The following is a 20606-nucleotide window of genomic DNA, read 5'->3' as shown; positions in this document are numbered from 1 at the left end:
GGTTGGTTGCAGTGGTCATGAGACCAAGGATGAGATGTCATCACTCCTTGTACACCAGATACCATAAACAGAGGGGACAAGAGTCTGGACACTGATATAGAGGGGCTTTCAACAGGTGAGTGTTTTATATATTTTTTTTTGGTGGTCAGAATTTTTCGGGAGGTCAGACAACTCCTTTAAATTCCATGTCTATGCCAGAGATTTGAAGCCCTTTTCCAGAAAAACAGAACTCCACCTGCTACAGAGATGTATTATAAAGTTAAACCAATAATCAATGGGATCATAGTAAAGCTATTTGGGTGTCAACGTTAAGGAGAACACATTTTGAGAGAACCTCAAGGATCTTATTGCTTCATTGAAGGATGCTTGGTACTTTATTTTTTATATTGCTCCCAAATTAATTTTCACTTTTTGTCCTTGGTTACTCTACATAAGACCCACAGTCTACAGTCTATGCTCATTGATCATTTCTTGTGTACTATAACATTAGTAACATAGCATATAGAATTACAGCACCTGAATTTGCCTGTAGTCAAGTAGATATAATAAACATATGTATTCAATCTGAAATGACGGAAAACAACATTCTAAAATATCTAGAAAACAGGCAAGTAGCTAAAAGAGGTGACCTTTTACTACATCACTACCTACTCTAAGGAGTATGCCTGACATGCCTCTGCTTAAATGCTTCAAAGAAAGCCATGACTCCTCTTCTTTTACTTGTTCCCCCGTTCTTCTGAAGAGTGTGACCTGCCGAATTGAATGTAGAGATTGGGGAGTCAACAGATGCAGTCCTCTTAATTTTCAAGAAAGATTTTCCAGGTCCACCTCTTGACTTAATCCTTGATGATGAGGCTACCACACATTTTTGATACTGAACCTATTTAACACAAACGCATGATTAGGAAACATGACCCACCTAGATTTCACTACACAACACTGGATACAGCATTAGGCAAATAAATCACATGACTTTTAGCATCATGCACTTACTATGTGTTATAGACCACATAAAAGTTGCATTCACAATCCTACTATTGGAAACAGTTAGCAATTTTGTTGACACTTTCCTACAATGGAGGAGGACAGTTAATTTTTCAAATTACTGTACAACAGTAACGCCAGTTGTAAAAATGAATAACTGAGAAAACATAAAGCAAGGATGACGCCGACAGAGAATACTGGGAGTTTTCAGCTCTGAGACCCAACTTCACATGTAGTTGCAGGGGCTGATCAGAAAAGGTAGTGGCGCAAAAAAATTTATAAATTACATATTAGATTTCCCACCCATTGAGCATGGCTGCCATTACTAATATGACCTGTATCAACAATGTAGCTTTAGCAGGATAAATATCCTTGAGCAGGATCCCCAGGATAAGTCATTATCCTGGCAGATTGAAAAGGCCACAGTGCTCAGATTAGTATTGCAATCCAATTCTATTAAATGGAATGGGACTGAGCTGCACAAAGGCCATGTTATCGATGGATGTGACATCACAGGTATTGTATTGGCTTCACTTACCCTTCTTCTTCTGATCCAGTGGCCCAGACCCACCAGCCTTCCTCTGCTTCATCACCTGCCTATTCTTTCTTGCAGGCTACAGCCTGCTTCCTGGCAGGGCCTCTCCACTTTGCTTGTAGGGCCTGTGTGCATGCCCCCCTCTGGCTCTTAAAGGCTAGGACATGCACCCTAATTCACACCAGCCAATGGCTGGTCATCTTTGGGTACATAAGGCACCTTCCTCGAAGGTGCCTGACCAGTAGTCTAGCTTGCTAGTTCCCTGCAAAGGTGTACTGTATCTTTTTGTCTGCCTCTGTACCAACTTCTGCCCATTTCCTGGATATTGTCCTTTCACTGCCTAACCTCTGTATTGACCCTTTACTGACTGCTCTGACCTCGAGCTGTTTATCGGATTGCTTGTACTCTTATTCCCCGCACTTCGGCCTGTTCCTGAATACTGTCATTCCTGATCCCTCAGTGCTCTGCGCTGGTGTCACTGATCTCCATGGGTCAACTTTCAATCATAAAGAGACTACTCCAGGAGGCAGCGGCCCATTGGTTGCCCTGCAGCGAAGTCCAGATGCCTGTATAAGCGTTAAAGGTTGAATACCAGGGGGCTGCCAGAATAACTCCATTAGGAGTAGCCCAAAGTCAAATCTGTGGTTGACACAGTGTTTCCACACCCACTGCCATAGCAAAAGGCAGAGAAAGAGGTTGAAATGCTTGCCCGATTGCCTCAGCTCCCTCCAATAGGTGATCGACAGGTGTGTCTGGAGGCAGACACCCACAAATCAGATATTGATGACCTATCCAAATTTAACACCCTGAAAAGTATTTTAAGCTGTTCCGCCATCTAGTAACATAATATCAAATTATGTGACAAGAATAAGCTAGGAAACCGTTACCTTGTATAAGATTTAGCATGGGACATAGATATGTAGCTGTCCTTGCTTTGTATTAAAGGGAACCTGTCACCGGGATTTTGTGTATAGAGCTGAGGACATGGGTTGCTAGATGGCCGCTAGCACATCCGCAATACCCAGTCCCCATAGCTCTGTGTGCTTTTATTGTGTATAAAAAACGATTTGATGCATATGCAAATTAACCTGAGATGAGTCAGAGCTTGAAAATATGACTCTTCTCACGTCACACAAGTAAGATAGGACTCCTTTATGTTAATTTGCATATGTATCAAATAGTTTTTTTTACACAATAAAAGCACACAGAGCTATGGGGACTGGATATTGCGGATGTGCTAGTGGCCATCTAGCAACCCATGTCCTCAGCTCTATACCCCAAATCCCGGTGACAGGTTCCCTTTAAGTCACACTTTTCAAGGGGATTAGTAGTGACAAACTCATGGATGCTACATTGCTTTAGAAACAGATACAACACTCACCATACATGCAGCCTGCACAGCCTCAGATACATGTCCAGCATCTGGTTCACACCAAAACACTGTGCACTGGAAGGACTGTTTGCCTGTATCCACAATTAACGCAAATGTGTGCGGGTCTTTTCCAACCCCCATAAATGTAACATAGCGAACTTGACACTGCCAGAGAAGTTCCTCTTCTGCAGCCTATAAAACAGAGGATATAAAATAGTTATTTTGCGTGTAAGAATGTAACACAGAAGAAGTTTATAAATCATCGCACAGAAGAGATGGAAAGATATGAATTGTTTCCATAGTGGATGAAATGAAGCTGCCATGTTAAAAAGGAATCCTAAGAAAAATGCTACATTTACGCTCTATTTGTAGCTTAGTTCACAAGCACCATGATACATGTGATCCCTGAAGATACAATGGCCTCAGGATACAATATTTTCAACTTACAATGGTCCTTCCTGGGTCATTGTAAGTTGAAACTGGACTCAACATACAATGACTCAGATCCAACCAACCAACATGGCAATTTCTCTGGTAAAACACTTGTACTGGTGGTCTGGTAGCTCCTCTTTACATACAGTGTGGTAGTACGTCTTCTACTGCCGTCTATCTGTGCCAGGATGAGCTTCTACTTTACACGTCAGGTGAGGGTGGCTCCACTTTACTTTTCAGATATACTGTGTGCTGTACAGGACCCTGTAGAAGCTTCTGTCCTTATCACAGAAAGTGATTTCCAGCTATTTCTGACTGTTATATCTAAAGGCTGCTTTACCTATCTTAGTTATCTTCTTATTTTAATTAAATGTTCATTTTCTCTTATCTTAGGATGACATTTTTGGAGCTTTGGAACCAAGCACTAGTTTTCAATAGCTAGAGTTATGGACTCAGGTTACAATGGTTTCAACAATGGTCGCCCTGGAACCAATTAATATTATAACTTGAGGGACCACTGTATTCAGATTTTCACACAATATTACAAGCTCAGCATGAGTACACGAGTACAGCTGTGTGCACAGAGCCTGCACAGTGGGGCACAGGGTCCATACAGTTCTTTAAAATGGACTCATAGGCACTCCTTGAGGCACCATATTCATCTCTGGAAGCACTGCAGTACATCTGATGGACATAGAATCAATACAGATCTGTGAAAAAAGAACTTCTGGGTTCCTCTACATATAGTCAAAGAAAGAGTATGGGCTCATGGCAGTCTATTGCCTCTGTAATAAGGGTCTGTACCACACTAATTCTTAAACATTGCACCTACTCAGGAGCTGAGCATGTGTTATAGCCGGTGAGTGCCTGCTGGCAGTCTCCATGAACAGAGACAACTCAGATCATGGACAGTGAATAGCATCTTTAGTGCCAGAGTGCTGTAAAGAGTGAACTTAGGATTACCACCAGGATCCTTGCCTGTAAAGTATCAGCGTTAGAAGAATCCCTCTATTGACAACTGCCACTACCTGATAATAGGATTACCAGGGAACTTATTATTATTATTTGTGCAATACAAAAAAGGCTTTCAATTGATGAACTGTACCAACTGCCCTAAGACTATTGATTTTCAGTAAATGTTCAACTGGTTTACAACAACCGACTCCTCATTCTTACTACTACTCTCAACATTTGCACCTTACGGTGCTGGCATCACAAACCAGGGACCCAGCCGCAAAAGCACCTTACACCCATTACCATCAAGGGCACCTCAACTTCTATATGGCTGGTGTTCCCTGTAACAGAGAGTGCCCCAGAGGATTTTGTGCTGTCTTCCCATCCACTGTACACCAGCCCAGGGAGGCATCTGCTAACTGTGAGTACATGAACTATTGCACCCATCGGCCCACCATGAGCCTCACGTGTTTTCCCCTGTGGTTTGGTAGCGTTGCATGATTTGGCGTCACAAACAGGATATAAAATCCTTTGCGCCTTATGTTAACTATATAAAGAACAGGATACCAAATCCTTTGTGCCATTGCCTTATGAGAATAAGCCCCACTTGTTTGCCTGAGAGACTGTCAATGTGCTTTAATACAGTGCAAACTTTAAACGCTTTTATTGGGCTGCAGAACGGTTTAAATTGCTTAGAATTGCATAGACGTATGATACAAGTTACCTGCAATCAAATCGCTGTGTTAAAAGTGGAAAAATCGCATGTTTCTTTGTCACTACCACTGTTTGTTGTCAGTGAATGGACTTTTGCACTGAACCTAAAATGGCCGCCGGAGGACTTCTTGATTAATTTACTGCACCATCTTTGTGTAAATGCCCTGCTAGCGGCGGGAAAAGTTTAAGTACACCCCCTCAAGAACAGGAAAATCTACTGTGCCACCCCTTATGCAAAGTAATTAAAAATGTGCCTCCCACCTTTGTTGTATTGTGCCAAGGATGCCGGCACCACGCCTATGCAAAGAGAACCCAGTGGGCGGGTCGCTCACCAGAGGAGCGTGACGTACGTGTGCGCGCTGAACACGCCTAGAGACGCTGAACGGAGAGAGAAAGACAGCATGGCAGAGTGGAGCCCTGATACAGCGCCGGAGGAGAGCGTGAACCTCACGTCTGAGGCAGCGCTACGGAGAGCAGAAGGAATGCACCCCTCGTAGTTGTCAGGCCGGTCTCAACTGCTGCCCATGATTAAAAGGAGCTTCAGGCCTGCATCCAGGAGGTGTGGGAGTGCTACTGGAGGGAACGCAGAGTGGATCTTCCACCTAGGCCGCCCACCTATTGCACAGGTCAGTCTCGTGCAACGGCGCCTGCTACTAGCAACCAAGCCGAAAGGTCCGGTCCGGACAAAGCTACAGTGAAATGGCTAGCGACTTCCCATGCCGAGTTGTGGACTAAGCTGTCGACTGAAATAAAAAACGCGCGTCTACCACGGACTCACGCCTGTAAAAAGTACAACGAGGGCATCACTCATAAACTATTAGAGGAGCCAGTGGACAATTTCCCGGTTCCGGTAAGAAGGCTGGGCCGGGTTCTTTAATTTTGCAAGATACGTGGTTTCGGCTTTATTCGTGATATAGAGACCGATAGAGATTACTACGTAAATTGCCGTTCAGTTAAAGGCAAATACTTGCCTAGCCATCTGCACAGTCTTTATGCAAATTAAGTTGTCGCGTTCACCCCAGCAGAGGGCACCCGCGGTCCATATGCGACTGCCATAACACTGCCAAAGCCACCAGCAGAGTCTTGGGAATCTGCGGAGGACTCTGAGTCGGAAGAAGAAGGTTTAGAATCCTTTGTTGCCCCCAAGTGGCCTGACGCTAAATACGTCCCCCTTCTACTACCAAGCCAGGACCAATATGCTACTGGTTTTGCTGGCACCAATATTTTGTGGCAACCTGCCATAGTCACCAGAGATCCACTTACACCTCCTAAGCCTAAACGGGAGCATCCAAGGGCCAAGCTGGAATCTGCATCTACAAGAGAAGATTGCACACAGCTCATGCAACAACTTACCTTGCAAAACTGCCAGGAAATTCCTGTTCAACCCTCTGTACTGAGGCCTTTTACACACCCATACACTAAAGTTGTTCCTGTTGGCAACCAATGACCCACAGTTACAGTCACACCAGCTGCTGCAGAGAAAGCATCTTTGCCTGTTAGGAAACTTGTGGTTGGGCCGGAGCCCAGACTACAGAAATAAGAGGAAAATCCTTCCATCTTTGACGAGGTGAGGAACCATTTACACCTCCCCATTGCACCCACCAAACGCCTGACTGAAGGTGTTGGGGATAGGTCATCCCCTGACTCTTCGGAATCTGGGAGCCCATTACCCACAGATGTACACAGCTCTCCAGACCCCTATGATTAAATAGGCCTGTTGGCCATTATTAAAAATAGAGCGAGAGACATTGTTGTCAAAGGGAATCTAATGTTTGCAGTTGTGGTGGCAGTTTCTCCAAGCCACTATGGAGTCCTTTGCCCTTCTAAACACTCTATCAAGGACTCCATCATTCTGCAATTTCCCAGTTGCGCCAAGTTTGCGTCATTTTATTCCCTTTTTACCCACTTCTCAGGTTATCTTTAAACTAAAAAGTTTGCTGCAACGTTCAAGAAATGTACCCAGAAAGAAATTTTTCTGTGCCCTATCCTATGCAACGCACAGACTCTTAAATCAAAAACTTTGCACTTTAACAAGTCCAATAAATTACAAATTATTTATACCCCAAATCAGGGATGGACTTTGTCTCAGGACTATGTCATGGACTGTATTGCCCCAAATGTGAGATCACAGCCCATTTTGTCCCTGTCAAGTAAAGAAAAACAACGGCCATTATCCCTTTTTGCTATCTAATGTGAAATATGCAAAATGTGTATGTGATACATTTCCTAGAATGTGTTGTTGTGCATAACCCTTTATTACAGGAGGTTATCGAAGTGTCATGATAGTACATTGCAATATTTATATCCGTATTTGTATTTTGCGGCATGTACTTTGTGTATTTCAGGTGACGGCATAGAAATCCACAGCTTCAATCACTGCAAACGTCGAGGGCGACTTACCTTTTAGCAGGGGGGTATGCAGCATCCCACATATGTGTGTAAATGGGACAGGTCAAACATCTTAATGCACCTGTATATACATGTATGTATTTGCATTTTTATGGTAGTCTCTATTATCTGGCTGGCAATTTCATTTACATCCATTCGCACCTAGGTGGTGCTGGTACCACATAATATATATATAGTGGGGTGTGTCTAGCTTAGAGCAGAGTAAAGGAGAATGTTAGTTAGTAGTTGGTGAGAGGAGGAGAATTAAGTTCATGGAGGTGAAAAACATGCTAAATTCATCATGTAGCTGTTTTCCTTTCCTCTGGGCCCTGATCAAGCCTGGAAAAGATAACTACAGAAACAAAGCACCAGACAGTAAGTCTATACACCAAGATGCAGAAAGACTAGTGAGGGTAACAGCTATAGCTTATCCACCTCATTAGCACAAGTGACCAGGAGTAGCTTTCTGAGTAGCTGGACACAAATGGACACTTAATGCGCAGAATTGTCTTTATCAATAACTAAACCTTCCGGGTTGTAGTGAAAACCAAAAACCTTTCTAGAAGAGTTTCCTGCCAAAGAATGAAGCAGATGTGTTTGCCTGCCGTGAGGGGAACACCCTTAAAGGATAACTCCTAAATAAATAGTTAATAGCATCTTTAGTGCCAGAGTGCTGTAAAGAGTGTACTTAGGATTACCACCAGGATCCAGCATTAGAAGAATCCCTCCATTGACAACTGCCACTACCTGATACTAGGATTACAAGTGAACTTATTATTATTTGTGCAATACAAAAAAGGCTTTCCATTGATGAACTGTACCAACTGTCTAGAGACTATTGATTTTCAGTAAATGTTCAACTGGTTTACAACAACCGACTCCTCATTCTTACTACTACTTTCAACATTTGCACCTTATGGTGCCGGCATCACAAACCAGGGGCCAGTGGCGTACACACAATCTATGGGGCCCCTGTGCGAAACTGATCCATGTTTCCCCCCCCCCCCGCCGCCGCCCCCCCCCAGTGGCGGATCCAGAGCCTGGTCTCGGAAGGGGCACTTCCCCGGGCAATAGGAGATTATGGGGCCCCTGTGTCCCCGCCCAGTCGCCCACCCTCAAGCCACACCCTTGCACAGCCCTACCTATATATCGCGCCCATACCTCTTACATACCTCCAGTGACGTCTCCTTTGATGTACAGTAGATGTTCTCTTTCTTCATCTTCTCCATTCAGACCAGACCACCATGATGATTTCTTTCAGCCATCTCTCATCTCTGCAGAGTTTGACAGACAGACAGACATCTTAGTTTCCTACCCCCATCAGACCCCCAGTCAGCCCCCATCAGACCTCAGATCAGCCCAAAGACCCCCATCAGACACCCAGTCAGCCCACAGATCAGCCCAAAGACCCCCAGTCAGCCCCCATCAGACCTCAGATCAGCCCAAAGACCCCCAGTCAGCCCCATCAGACCTCAGATCAGCCAAAAGACCCCCAGTCAGCCCCCATCAGACCTCAGATCAGCCCAAAGACCCCCATCAGACCCCCAGTCAACCCCCATCAGACCTCAGATCAGCCCAAAGACCCCTATCAGACACCCAGTCAGCCCCCAGATCAGCCCAAAGACCCCCAGTCAGCCCCCATCAGACCTCAGATCAGCCCAAAGACCCCCAGTCAGCCCCCATCAGACCTCAGATCAGCCCAAAGACCCCCATCAGACCCCCAGTCAACCCCCATCAGACCTCAGATCAGCCCAAAGACCCCCAGTCAGCCCCCATCAGACCTCAGATCATCCCAGACCCCCAGTCAGCCCCCATCAGACCTCAGATCAGTCCAAAGACCCCCATCAGACCTCAGATCCGCCAAAAGATCCCCACTCAGCCCCCCATGCCCATCAGACCTCAGATCAGCCTAAAGACCCCCCAAGTCAGCCACCAGATCATCAGCCCAAAGACCCCCCCATCACCCACCAGATCAATCATTAGCCGAAAGATCCCTCAGATCAGCATCAGCCCAGGCGCCAAAAGACCCCAATCCCATCAATAAATTCAGCTTCCCCCCCTCCCCAACCGGGCTGGCCATCCCAGGCCAGGGCCCCCACTACTCGGCCAGCTCAAACCCCCCCCCCCCTGTCATCTGCCAGGGCCAGGGGGGCCCCCTCACTACTCCAGTCAGTGCGGCTTTTTCCTTACCGGCTGCTGCGGCGCGCTGCACTAGGGGAAGTGAACTGTGCTGGGTCCTCGCTCTCCGTCTCTCTCCCGTCCGGGTCCCGTCTCCTGCGTGAGTTCAGGCAGGCGCGCGAGACCTGCCGCAGGAGTTCACAGGTCTCGCAGGATTGACGCCGACGCCGACGCCGTGCTCTCTCTTGCGACCGGGCCCGGCACCCCAGGGGGCCCGGCCGCCTGCGGACCCCTGGCCCCTGCCCTAATCTGTCTTGCGGTCAGCCGTCAGCGCCGGGCCCGGGCAGGGGCCAGGGGTCCGCAGGCGGCCGGGCCCCCTGGGGTGCCGGGCCCAGTCGCAACTGCGACCCCTATATGTACGCCACTGCCAGGGGCCCAGCCGAAAAAGCACCTTACACCCATTACCATTAAGGGCATCTCAACTTCAATCTGGCTGGTGTTCCCTGTAACAGAGAGTGCCCCAGAGGATTTCGTGTTGTCTTCCCATCCACTGTACGCCAGCCCAGGGAGGCATCTGCTAACCGTGAGTACATGAACTATTTCACCCATCGGCCCACTGTGAGCCTCACGTGTTTTCCCCTGTGGTTTGGTAGCGTTGCATATGTCCTTAATATAAGGATATACTGGCTGAAGTCTCATTTTTAACATCAGTGTGAGGATTTAGTCAGATGTTACTGTTTGCATTCACCACAGTAGTGCACCTCTTCTTGTAACTATTTATTCAATATATCATTCCACATCCACACATTTTACCATCTGGTGTAGGATGTCTCTGTGGCACTTGTGGTCTGCTGCGGGAATCCTCCACTGTATGCATTTGTATGCTGGGGATCGCCCTTAGCAACAGACTACAAGAGCAGTATCTGCTCCCCAGAGCATAAATGCACAACTGCATTTGGGGTTGAGCATTTCCTGCCTTTTGAGACCACGTATTTTTGTTATTTAAATAGTAAAATTATAAAGTACAACTTGTATAGCAAAAATAAGCCCTCATACGGTGAACAGAAAAGTAAAAAATGTACTATTGTACTACTGCAGGGTGGAAAAATGAAAATTTTTTAAAAAGTTAACGGCACAAAGGGGTTAAGAATGTTGCACGTGTATAGCACATGTGAAGGCTTTGTTTGGGGCCTTTGTCGCAAATTCTGCCAAAACAGTGGATAAAAAAGTCCTTCATGCATCCGAACAGAGACTGAACAGGCCGGATTATAGTCAGTGGTGGTCTGTTCAGCTCTGTTGGTTTCAGTTAGGCCCCTTTCACACGGCGAGTATTCCGCGCTGAATCCTGACCCATTCATTTCTATGGGGCTGTGCACACGAGCGGTGATTTTCACGCATCACTTGTGCGTTGCGTGAAAATCGCAGCATGCTCTATATTCTGCGTTTTTCACGCAACGCAGGCCCCATAGAAGTGAATGGGGCCGCGTGAAAATCGCAAGCATCTGCAAGCAAGTGCGGATGCGGTGCGATTTTCACGCATGTTTGTTAGGTGGCGATCGGGCTGGGGACCCGATCTGTATTATTTTCCCTTATAACATGGTTATAAGGGAAAATAATAGCACTCTGAATGCAGAATGCAAAGTAAAATAGTGATGGAGGGGTTAAAAAAAATAAAAAATTAACTCACCGAGTCCACTTGATCGCGTAGTTGCGGATCTCTGTCTTCTTCTGTAATGTTGAGCTGCCAGCTAAGGACCTGTGGTGACGTCACATCACATGATCCAATCACATGGTCCCTCACCATGGTGATGAACCATGTGATTGGACCATGTGATGAGCACAGTGACGTCATTAAAGGTCCTATTTATGTGCACAGCAAAGAAGAAGACAGAAGAGAAGCCAGGCTGTGCGATCAAGTGGATTAAGGTGAGTTAAATTATTTTATATATTTTTTTAACCCCTCCAGCCCTATTGTACTATGCATTCTGTATTCAGAATGCTATTATTTTCCCTTATAACCATGTTATAAGGGAAAATAATACAATCTACAGAACACCTAACCCAAACCCGAACTTCTGTGAAGAAGTTTGGGTTTGGGTACCAAACATGCCGATTTTTCTCACGCGCGTGCAAAATGCATTACAATGTTTTGCACTCGCGCGGAAAAATCGCGCATTTTCCCGCAACACACACACATCTTATCCGGGCAAAAAACATGACGCCCATGTGAAAGAGGCCTTAGGCACAGAATCCGGCACTTCCATTATTTTCGTTGTCCTGCTCCTCTAACAGAGCTGAACAGATAATGTGAACGTTGATGTAAACATGGCCTTATTATAACTATGCTACAACTTTAACTTTCACAAAGTGAAAAAATTACTAGCAACCTTGTAACTAGGGATGAGCTAATCGACTTCGGATGAAACATTAGAATGTATTGGCTCCGATGAGCCGAAGTTATTACTTCGCGAAGTCTCGCAAGACTTCGGGTAATAACTTCATAAATTAATTTCTACTGTAAAAAACTTTTTAACGAACTTGGGTTCAGTTCCAAGTGGACTTCGCAAAGTAATAACTTCGGCTCATCTGAGCCAATACATTCTGATACTGTACGGAGCTCCTGCTCCGTACAGTATTCGAACTAAGTTTTAGGGTCCATTCACACGTCCGTAATTTGGGTCCGCATTCGTTTTCAATGGGGCTGGAACGGATGCAAATCCGCATTTTTGGGATCCGCATCCGCATTTTTGAGATTCACATCCGTTTTTTCGGGATCCGTTTTTTGGGGATCCGCAATTCCGTTCCTGAAAAAAATAGAACATGTCCTATTCTTGTCCGCAATTGTGGATCAGAAAAGGCATTTTCTATTATAGTGTCTGTGATGTGCGGTCCGCAAATTGCGGATCGCACATTGCAGGTGTCCGTGTTTTGCGGATCCGCAATTTGCGGATCCGCAAAACACTTACGGGCGTGTGAATGGACCCTTATGCGAATCGACTTAGGATGTTTCATCCGAAGTCGATTCGCTCATCCGTACTTGTAACCATTGCAAAAATTCCAAAATAGGCGAACTTATTATGGTGGTCGCAAGGCAGCTTTTATTCATTGGGCACTATTGCAGTAATTTTTACAGTGATTTGTGAGTAGCATTGTGGAGCACTAACCTTAACCCCTTATGGACACATGACGTACTGATACGGCATGTTTCCCGAGTCCTTAAGGACACATGACGTACCGGTACGTCATGTGTTGTTCCGATCACCGCCGCCCGGCGGGCGGTGATCGGAACAAGGTGCCTGCTCAAAACGTTGAGCAGGCACCTCGGCTAAATGCGTGGGGGGGTCCCGTGACCCCCCGGTGTCGGCGATCGCCACAAACCGCAGGTCAATTCAGACCAGCGGTTTGCGGCTTTTACCTTATGCGGCGGCGGTGATCGGAGGTGCCATCGGGTCCCCATGGGGCTGTGGGGGGGACCCGATGGCATGGATGCCTTCCGGTGAAGAGCCTGTGAGATCCAGCCCCCTGGATCTCACAGGCCCCGGAAGCTGTATGAGTAATACACACAGTATTACTCATACAGCCAATGCATTCCAATACAGAAGTATTGGAATGCATTGTAAAGTAATATACCCCCAAAAGTTCAAGTCCCAAAGTGGGACAAAAAATAAAGTGAAAAAAAAACTAAACAAAAACGTCATTTTCCCCAAATAAAGTAAAAAAAAAAGGTAAAAAATAGGGGGGAAAAAAAGGTATACATATTAGGTATCGCTGCGTCCGTATCGACCGCCTCTATAAACATATCACATGACCTAACCTCTCAGATGAACACCGTAAAAAATAAAAAATAAAAACTGTGCTAAATAAACCATTTTTTTGTCACCTTACATCACAAAAAGTACAACAGCAAGCGATCAAAAAGGCGTTTGCCCACCAAAATAGTACCAATCTAACCGTCACCTCATCCCGCAAAAAACTAGCCCCTACCTGAGACAATCACCCAAAAAATAAAAAAACTATGGCTCAGAATATGGAGACATTAAAACATAATTTTTTTTGTTTGAAAAAAGCTGTCATTGTGTAAAACTTACATAAATAAAAAAAAGTATACATATTTGGTATCTTCGCGTTCGTATCGACCGGCTCTATAAAAATATCACATGACCTAACCTCTCAGATGAACACCGTAAATAATAAAAAATTAAAACTGTGCTAAATAAACCATTTTTTGTCACCTTACATCACAAAAAGTGTAATAGCAAGCGATCAAAAAGTCATATGCACCCCCAAAATAGTGCCAATCAAACAGTCATCTCATCCCGCAATAATGAGACCCTACCTAAGATAATCGCCCAAAAACTGAAAAAACTATGGCTCTCAGAATATGGAGACAGTAAAACATGATTTTTTTTTTTGTTTAAAAAATTATATTATTGTGTAAAAATTACATAAATAAAAAAAAGTATACATATTAGGTATCGCCGCATCCGTATCGACCGGCTCTATAAAAATATCACATGACCTAACCCCTCAGATGAACACCGTAAAAATTTTTTAATAGAAACTGTGCTAAATAAACAATTTTTTGTCACCTTACATCACAAAAAGTGTAATAGCAAGCGATCAAAAAGTCAGACGCACCCCAAAATAGTGCCAATAAAACCGTCATCTCATCCCGCAAAAATCATACCCTACCCAAGGTAATCGCCAAAAAACTGAAAAAATTATGGCTCTCAGACTATGGAAACACTAAAACATGATTTTTTTTGCTTCAAAAATGAAATCATTGTGTAAAACTTACATAAATAAAAAAAAGTATACATATTAGGTATCGCTGCATCCGTGACCACCTGGTCTATAAAAATATCCCATGATCTAACCTGTCAGATGAATGTTGTAAATAACAAAAAATAAAAACGGTGCCAAAACAGCTATTTCTTGTTATCTTGCCTCACAAAAAGTGTTATATAGAGCAACCAAAAATCATATGTACCCTAAACTAGCACCAAGAATACTGCCACCCTATCCCGTAGTTTCTAAAATGGGGCCACTTTTTTGGAGTTTCTCCTCTAGGGGTGCATCAGGGGGGCTATTTTCCATTAATTCTTGTGGAACACCTAAAGAGTTAACGACATTTGTAAAATCTGTTTTGAATACCTTGAGGGGTGTCGTTTCTTAGATGGGGTCACTTTTATGGAGTTTCTACTCTAGCAGTGCATCAGGGGGCTTCAAATGGGACATGGTGTAAAAAAAAAACAGTCCCGCAAAACCTGCCTTCCAAAAACCGTATGGCATTCCTTTCCTTCTGCGCCCTGCCGTGTGCCCGTACAGTGGTTTATGACCACATATGGGGTGTTTCTGTAAACTACAGAATCAGGGCCATAAATATTGAGTTCGGTTTGGCTGTTAACCCTTGCTTTGTAACCAGAAAAAAATTATTAAAATGGAAAATCTGTCAAAAAAGTAAAATCTTGAAATTGTATCTCTATTTTCCATTAATTCTTGTGGAACACCTAAAGGGTTAACAAAGTTTGTAAAATCAGTTTTGAATACCTTGAGGGGTGTAGTTTCTTAGATGGGGTCACTTTTATGGAGTTTCTAATCTAGGGGTGCATCAGGGGGCTTCAAATGGGACATGGTGTAAAAAAAAACAGTCCAAAACCTGCCTTGCAAAAACCGTATGGCATTCCTTTCCTTCTGCGCCCTGCCGTGTGCCCGTACAGCGGTTTACGACCACATATGGGGTGTTTCTGTAAACTACAGAATCAGGGCCATAAATACTGAGTTTGGTTTGGCTGTTAACACTTGCTTTATAACCGGAAAAAAATTATTAAAATTGAAAATCTGCCAAAAAAGGGAAATTTTGAAATTGTATCTCTATATTCCATTAATTCTTGTGGAACACCTAAAGGGTTAACAAAGTTTGTAAAATCATTTTTCAATACCTTGAGGTGTGTAGTTTATAGAATGGGGTCTTTTTTGGGTGGTTTCTATTATATAAGCCTCGCAAAGTGACTTCAGACCTGAACTGGTCCCTAAAAATTGGGTTTTTGAAAATTTCGGAAAAATTTCAAGATTTGCTTCTAAACTTCTAAGCCTTGTAACATCCCCAAAAAATAAAATATCATTCCCAAAATGATCCAAACATGAAGTAGACATATGAGGAATGTAAAGTAATAACTATTTTTGGAGGAATTACTATGTATTATAGAAGTAGAGAAATTGAAACTTAGAAATTTGCAATATTTTACAAATTTTTGCTAAATTTGGTATTTTTTTTATAAATAAAAATGATTTTTTTTTTACTTCATTTTACCAGTGTCATGAAGTACAATATGTGACGAAAAAACAATCTCAGAATGCCCTTTATAAGTTAGAGCGTTTTAAAGTTATCAGCACTTAAAGTGACACTGGTCAGATTTGCAAAAAACGGCCTGGTCCTTAAGGTGAAATAGGGCTGAGTCCTTAAGGGGTTAAAGATGGCTGCTTCTCCAATACTAGTGAGTAGTGCAGACATAGAAATATAGGCACATAATGATAGCAGGAAGCAATCACTTTATATTGTGCATGTACATTTGCCTGCATTCGTAAATGACCTACACTGGACCTAATGTTCATTAATCATTTTATTATTCTGCAGTGCTCTTGCTGCATCACCACCAAGCCTCCGCTGCAATCTTCTAATTTTTCTAATGGCGCTGACTTTGGAAGCAAGATAAGTATATTTGCAATTATATTAGACACTAGTACAGACTGCTGACTCATTTCCATGAACCTAATAGTGCACCACTCAAGACGCTTCCCATTCCAGGAACTGCTGCCCAAAAAATAAGGATCTGTCCAGTGCAGCATTATGCATCTGGCCAATTCCCTCCAAAGCAAAGTCCTTGAGTTGTGCTTTTCTATAGAGTTTTTAATCATTTTAATCATTTTTTTCAGCAGCCATGAAAGTTTAGGACGCTACAATTTTTTTTTATATTAACGCAAGTGGACATATAAATATATGATACTCATTCTAATAGTTCAGGCTACTTTCACATTAGCGTTTTCAATTCCGCTATTTTGATCCGTCATAGGATCTCAATAGCGGAAGAAAACACTTCAGTTTTGTCCCCATTCATTGCCAATGGGGACAAAACGTAACTGAACGAAACGGAATGCACCAAAATGCATCTTGTTCCGTTTGGTTGCGTCCCCATCAAGCAGCGATTTTCTGTCCGTGTGTGGTGCAGAACAAGACGGATCTGTCCTGACACACAATGTAAGTCAATGGGGACGGATCTGTTTTCTCTGACACAATAGAAAACGGATCCGTCCCCCATTGACTTTCAATGGTGTTCATGACAAATGCATGCGGTTGTATTATTGTAATGGAAGCGTTTTTGCAGATCCATGACAGATCCGCAAAAACCGCTAATGTGAAAGTAGCCTTATAAAGGTAAAATCAACGTAATTAACAAAAAACAACAGCAGATTGGCTTTTCAGCCATGTATTAAACAATAATAAAAAATAACAGATCCAATTTTCTTTCTATACAAAACCTAGACAAACACTAGACCCCTGTAGCCGAGATTGGTACCTGGGAGTTTACCAACGTAAAAAGATAATCTTGATCATAATAATCTGAAGTAGAAGGAAAATATACCGTATTTGCCCCTTTTAGTGCTGCCAAAATTTATGGAAAGGCTCCATGTTCTACTAGAAAGTTGTCATGAGCATGTGGCACACATTATATTGGGACGGGTTCACATTCATGTTATGGAATGCCGTTACAGGTGCTGTTATAACAGAGTTATAATGTAATATAATGGAATTTTGGGAGGGAATGCATAGCGGACGCCTTTAAGAGGCATTACATTTTGCTCCGTCCTAATACATGTCTGTGGGGACAAATAACGGTTCCGTTTTTTCCGTTCTACATGACGGAAAACTGTAAACAGGAATATTTTTTCTGTCATCTATAACTAAACCAAACAGAGCCGTTATTTGTCCCCACAGACATCTATCAGGACGGAGCAAAACAGACCTATAACGGAATTCCATAACGCGAATGAGAACCTGCCCTTTTATATATATTTATACTGGTCCTGCATTGGGTATTTGGAATTCGGACAAGAATGGGAGTGATTTACCTCTCTGTGGTTTACAGTCAGCACCGTGTCTGTCACATCAATGACAGCTTCCGTCCACTCTTCCCTGAGGGTAGTACTGATCATGTTCTCGATTGTATCATTTAAGACTTCCATCCCTGAAGGAATAAGAGGAAAAGAAACACTTCAGTTGTACTATATCCCTACATATTATATAATATCTAAATATCTAAATTATACATCAGAATTGTATATTGTAAGGGTCAGCATGGTGGCTCTGGAACTTAGATTGTGTCCCCCCTTAGGGACAGCGTGAGGCTGTAAAAATGTCTATAAAGCGAAGAGGAATATGTCAGCGCTATAGAAGTACAATAAATAAGGCTCTTTTACATCATGTTAGAGCACTACGTTTGCTGTGTACACTGGGAAAGCTCCTAGCATACACACCAAACCTATATAGAGGACATTTTAATGAAAGCCTTATTTTCAGCTAGAATTATCTCTCATAACTAGAGACAGACTACTACCCCAGCCGCTCTAGCCAGGGTCCAGCTAATGAAATGAGGAGCCATTATGGAAAAATAAAATGCAAGGGTTTTGGTATTGAAATGCATTACCAGAAAAATAAGAAGGTTTAGGGCTCTTTCACACCTGAGTTCTTTTCTTCCGGCATAGAGTTCCGTCGTCGGGGCTCTATGCCGGAAGAATCCTGATCAGGATTATCCCCATGCAATCCGTTCAGGATGCATCAGGATGTCTTCAGTTCCGGAACGGAACGTTTTTTGGCCGGAGAAAATACCACAGCATGCTGCGCTTTTTGCTCCGGCCAAAAATCCTGAACACTTGCCGCAAGGCCGGATCCGGAATAATGCCCATTGAAAGGCATTGATCCGGATCCGGCCTTAAGCTAAACGTCGTTTCGGCGCATTGCCAGAGCCGACATTTAGCTTTTTCTGAATGGTTACCATGGCTGCCGGGACGCTAAAGTCCTGGCAGCCATGGTAAAGTGTAGCGGGGAGCGGGGGAGCAGTATACTTACAGTCCGTGCGGCTCCCGGGGTGCTCCAGAGTGACGTCAGGGCGCCCCACGCGCATGGATCACGTGATCGCATTGGACACGTCATCCATGCGCATAGGGCGCTCTGACGTCATTCTGGAGCGCCCCGGGAACCGCACGGACTGTAAGTATACTGCTCCCCCGCTCCCCACTACTACTATGGCAACCAGGACTTTAATAGCGTCCTGGGTGCCATAGTAACACTGAAAGCATTTTGAAGACGGTTCCGTCTTCAAATGCTTTCAGTACACTTGCGTTTTTCCGGATCCGGAGTGTAATTCCGGCAAGTGGAGTACACGCCGGATCCGGACAACGCAAGTGTGAAAGAGGCCTAAGCGATATGTTACATGTTGGGCGGGTATAAACGGTCTGTATAAAAACAACACAAAAAATATATATATACTCCATATCGTTCCATTCACCTGACAGATGCCAACTGGATGCTACGTTGTAGTGTTGTTGTTTTTTTGGGAGCCTATGGGCAAAGTATGTCATGGTATGCCTGGAGGCATACTTTGGGAAATATTACCTAGTGTGGGAATTCACTCTGGTAATTGGGATAGGCGGGTGCAGTACAGAGGCAAAGAACAAGTTCAGAATTCAAATGTCCGTGTTTATTCACACATAAGGTCAAACAAAAAACACTCTTTGCAAGGTTGGTGTTTGTTTATACCAAGTAGAAAGTTCGTGCATAACAAAAAAACTTCACCTTGTCGGCAGTTCTGCCTCCAGCAGTCAAAATGCAGGCTTTAGGTGGCCTGCACTCACAACACACAGGTCTCAGCTTTTCAGCCCAGCACAGGGCTCAGTTCCCACACCAGCGATTGACAGTGCTCCTCTGTCAGAGAGAGGTAATCACTCACAGCTGACACTGCTGGCTGGGTTTTTTATAGGCCAGTCAAGACCCGGCCTGGAAGGTGGGGAGTAGTCACCCACCCATCACTTTGACTACTCCCAGTAAGAGCCATCCCTGATCAGCTATACAGCCATACTAAAATAGCAAAGTGTCAATCAGCATTAGCTGCTGCTGACACATGAAAATACCGGCTCTTACTTCACCGAGGCCAGGAACCTCAGTGACACATACCTTTCTTCAACGACGGACCCTTGCGCCTTCCTACACTAGGTAAACCGTCGACAGAAGGCTTAAGAAGTGGCCCTTCTTCATAATTTTTATATAGTAGCATACTTTATTACTATACTGTCATGCCATTCAAATCTGCAAGATGTCAGAAAAGGTGCCCAGCACCACTGATTTTGCTGTGTCAGTGGATGCTGAGGGAACCCACTGGCTTAACCCTATATGAGCATTTTATAGATACATTGGCAACCCTATTGGCAAGCCCAATAGATATACTGTATATTGTAAAATAATGTACAGTTTGACAAGACCAAAGCAGCAAATTAGGAAAATATGCCAGGTTGTAGTAGCAGATGTCAAAGGGTTATTTCCATCTCAGCCTTTTATGGATATGATGAGAATAACCTGAGTAATTACTGGCCAGGGGTAGGCAGAGTTATGGAAATGGACGAGCAGGGTCAGTTTATTGGAGCTAGGCAGGTTGTGTAGCATGGCGAGCTCCACTGTTTCTGTAACCCCTGAGTTACTGGAAATAACATATAGTTGCTCAGTGTGCTATGCTGTTTACTTAGCTCCCATTCACTCGTAACAGAGTTATGGAAGCAGCAAAGCAAAACCAGCTCAGATGTTTCCATAACTTCAGCCACCCCCAGCCGGCACTTACTAAGGTTATTCTCTTCTTGGCCATAAAAGTCTGAGATGGGAATAACTGTATAGAGGGGTTCTCCTGGTGGGGAATTCTATAGGAAGAAATCAAAGTGGGATGACCACAATAAAGGAAGGGATACTCACCCTGAACGATCCCCAACCACTTCTGACCCAGCGCTTACAGCGCTTCCCTGCTGGTTTTTACTTCATTGTCTGCTCTTGACATGCAAGAAATT

At 44.0% G+C, this 20606-nt stretch overlaps 1 protein-coding gene across 1 annotated transcript in view; it reads right to left on the bottom strand.

The window, feature by feature from the left end:
* Window positions 1-233: 233 nt before the first annotated feature.
* APBB3 (amyloid beta precursor protein binding family B member 3) overlaps window positions 234-20606 on the bottom strand; it is a 51802-nt gene continuing 31429 nt past the window's right edge. The window contains exons 11-13 of the mRNA XM_040442420.1: window positions 17628-17743; window positions 2901-3083; window positions 234-880 (exon numbers count right to left, since the gene is read on the bottom strand). Of these exons, the coding sequence (XP_040298354.1) occupies window positions 653-880; window positions 2901-3083; window positions 17628-17743 (527 nt within the window). The 3' untranslated portion in view covers window positions 234-652. The remainder of the gene's footprint in view (window positions 881-2900; window positions 3084-17627; window positions 17744-20606) is intronic.

Source organism: Bufo bufo, chromosome 1, assembly GCF_905171765.1.
Source record: "Bufo bufo chromosome 1, aBufBuf1.1, whole genome shotgun sequence".
Classification (NCBI taxonomy): Eukaryota; Metazoa; Chordata; class Amphibia; order Anura; family Bufonidae; genus Bufo; species Bufo bufo.
Note: the sequence above shows the minus strand (reverse complement) of the source record. Positions and strands in the feature narration are given on the sequence as shown.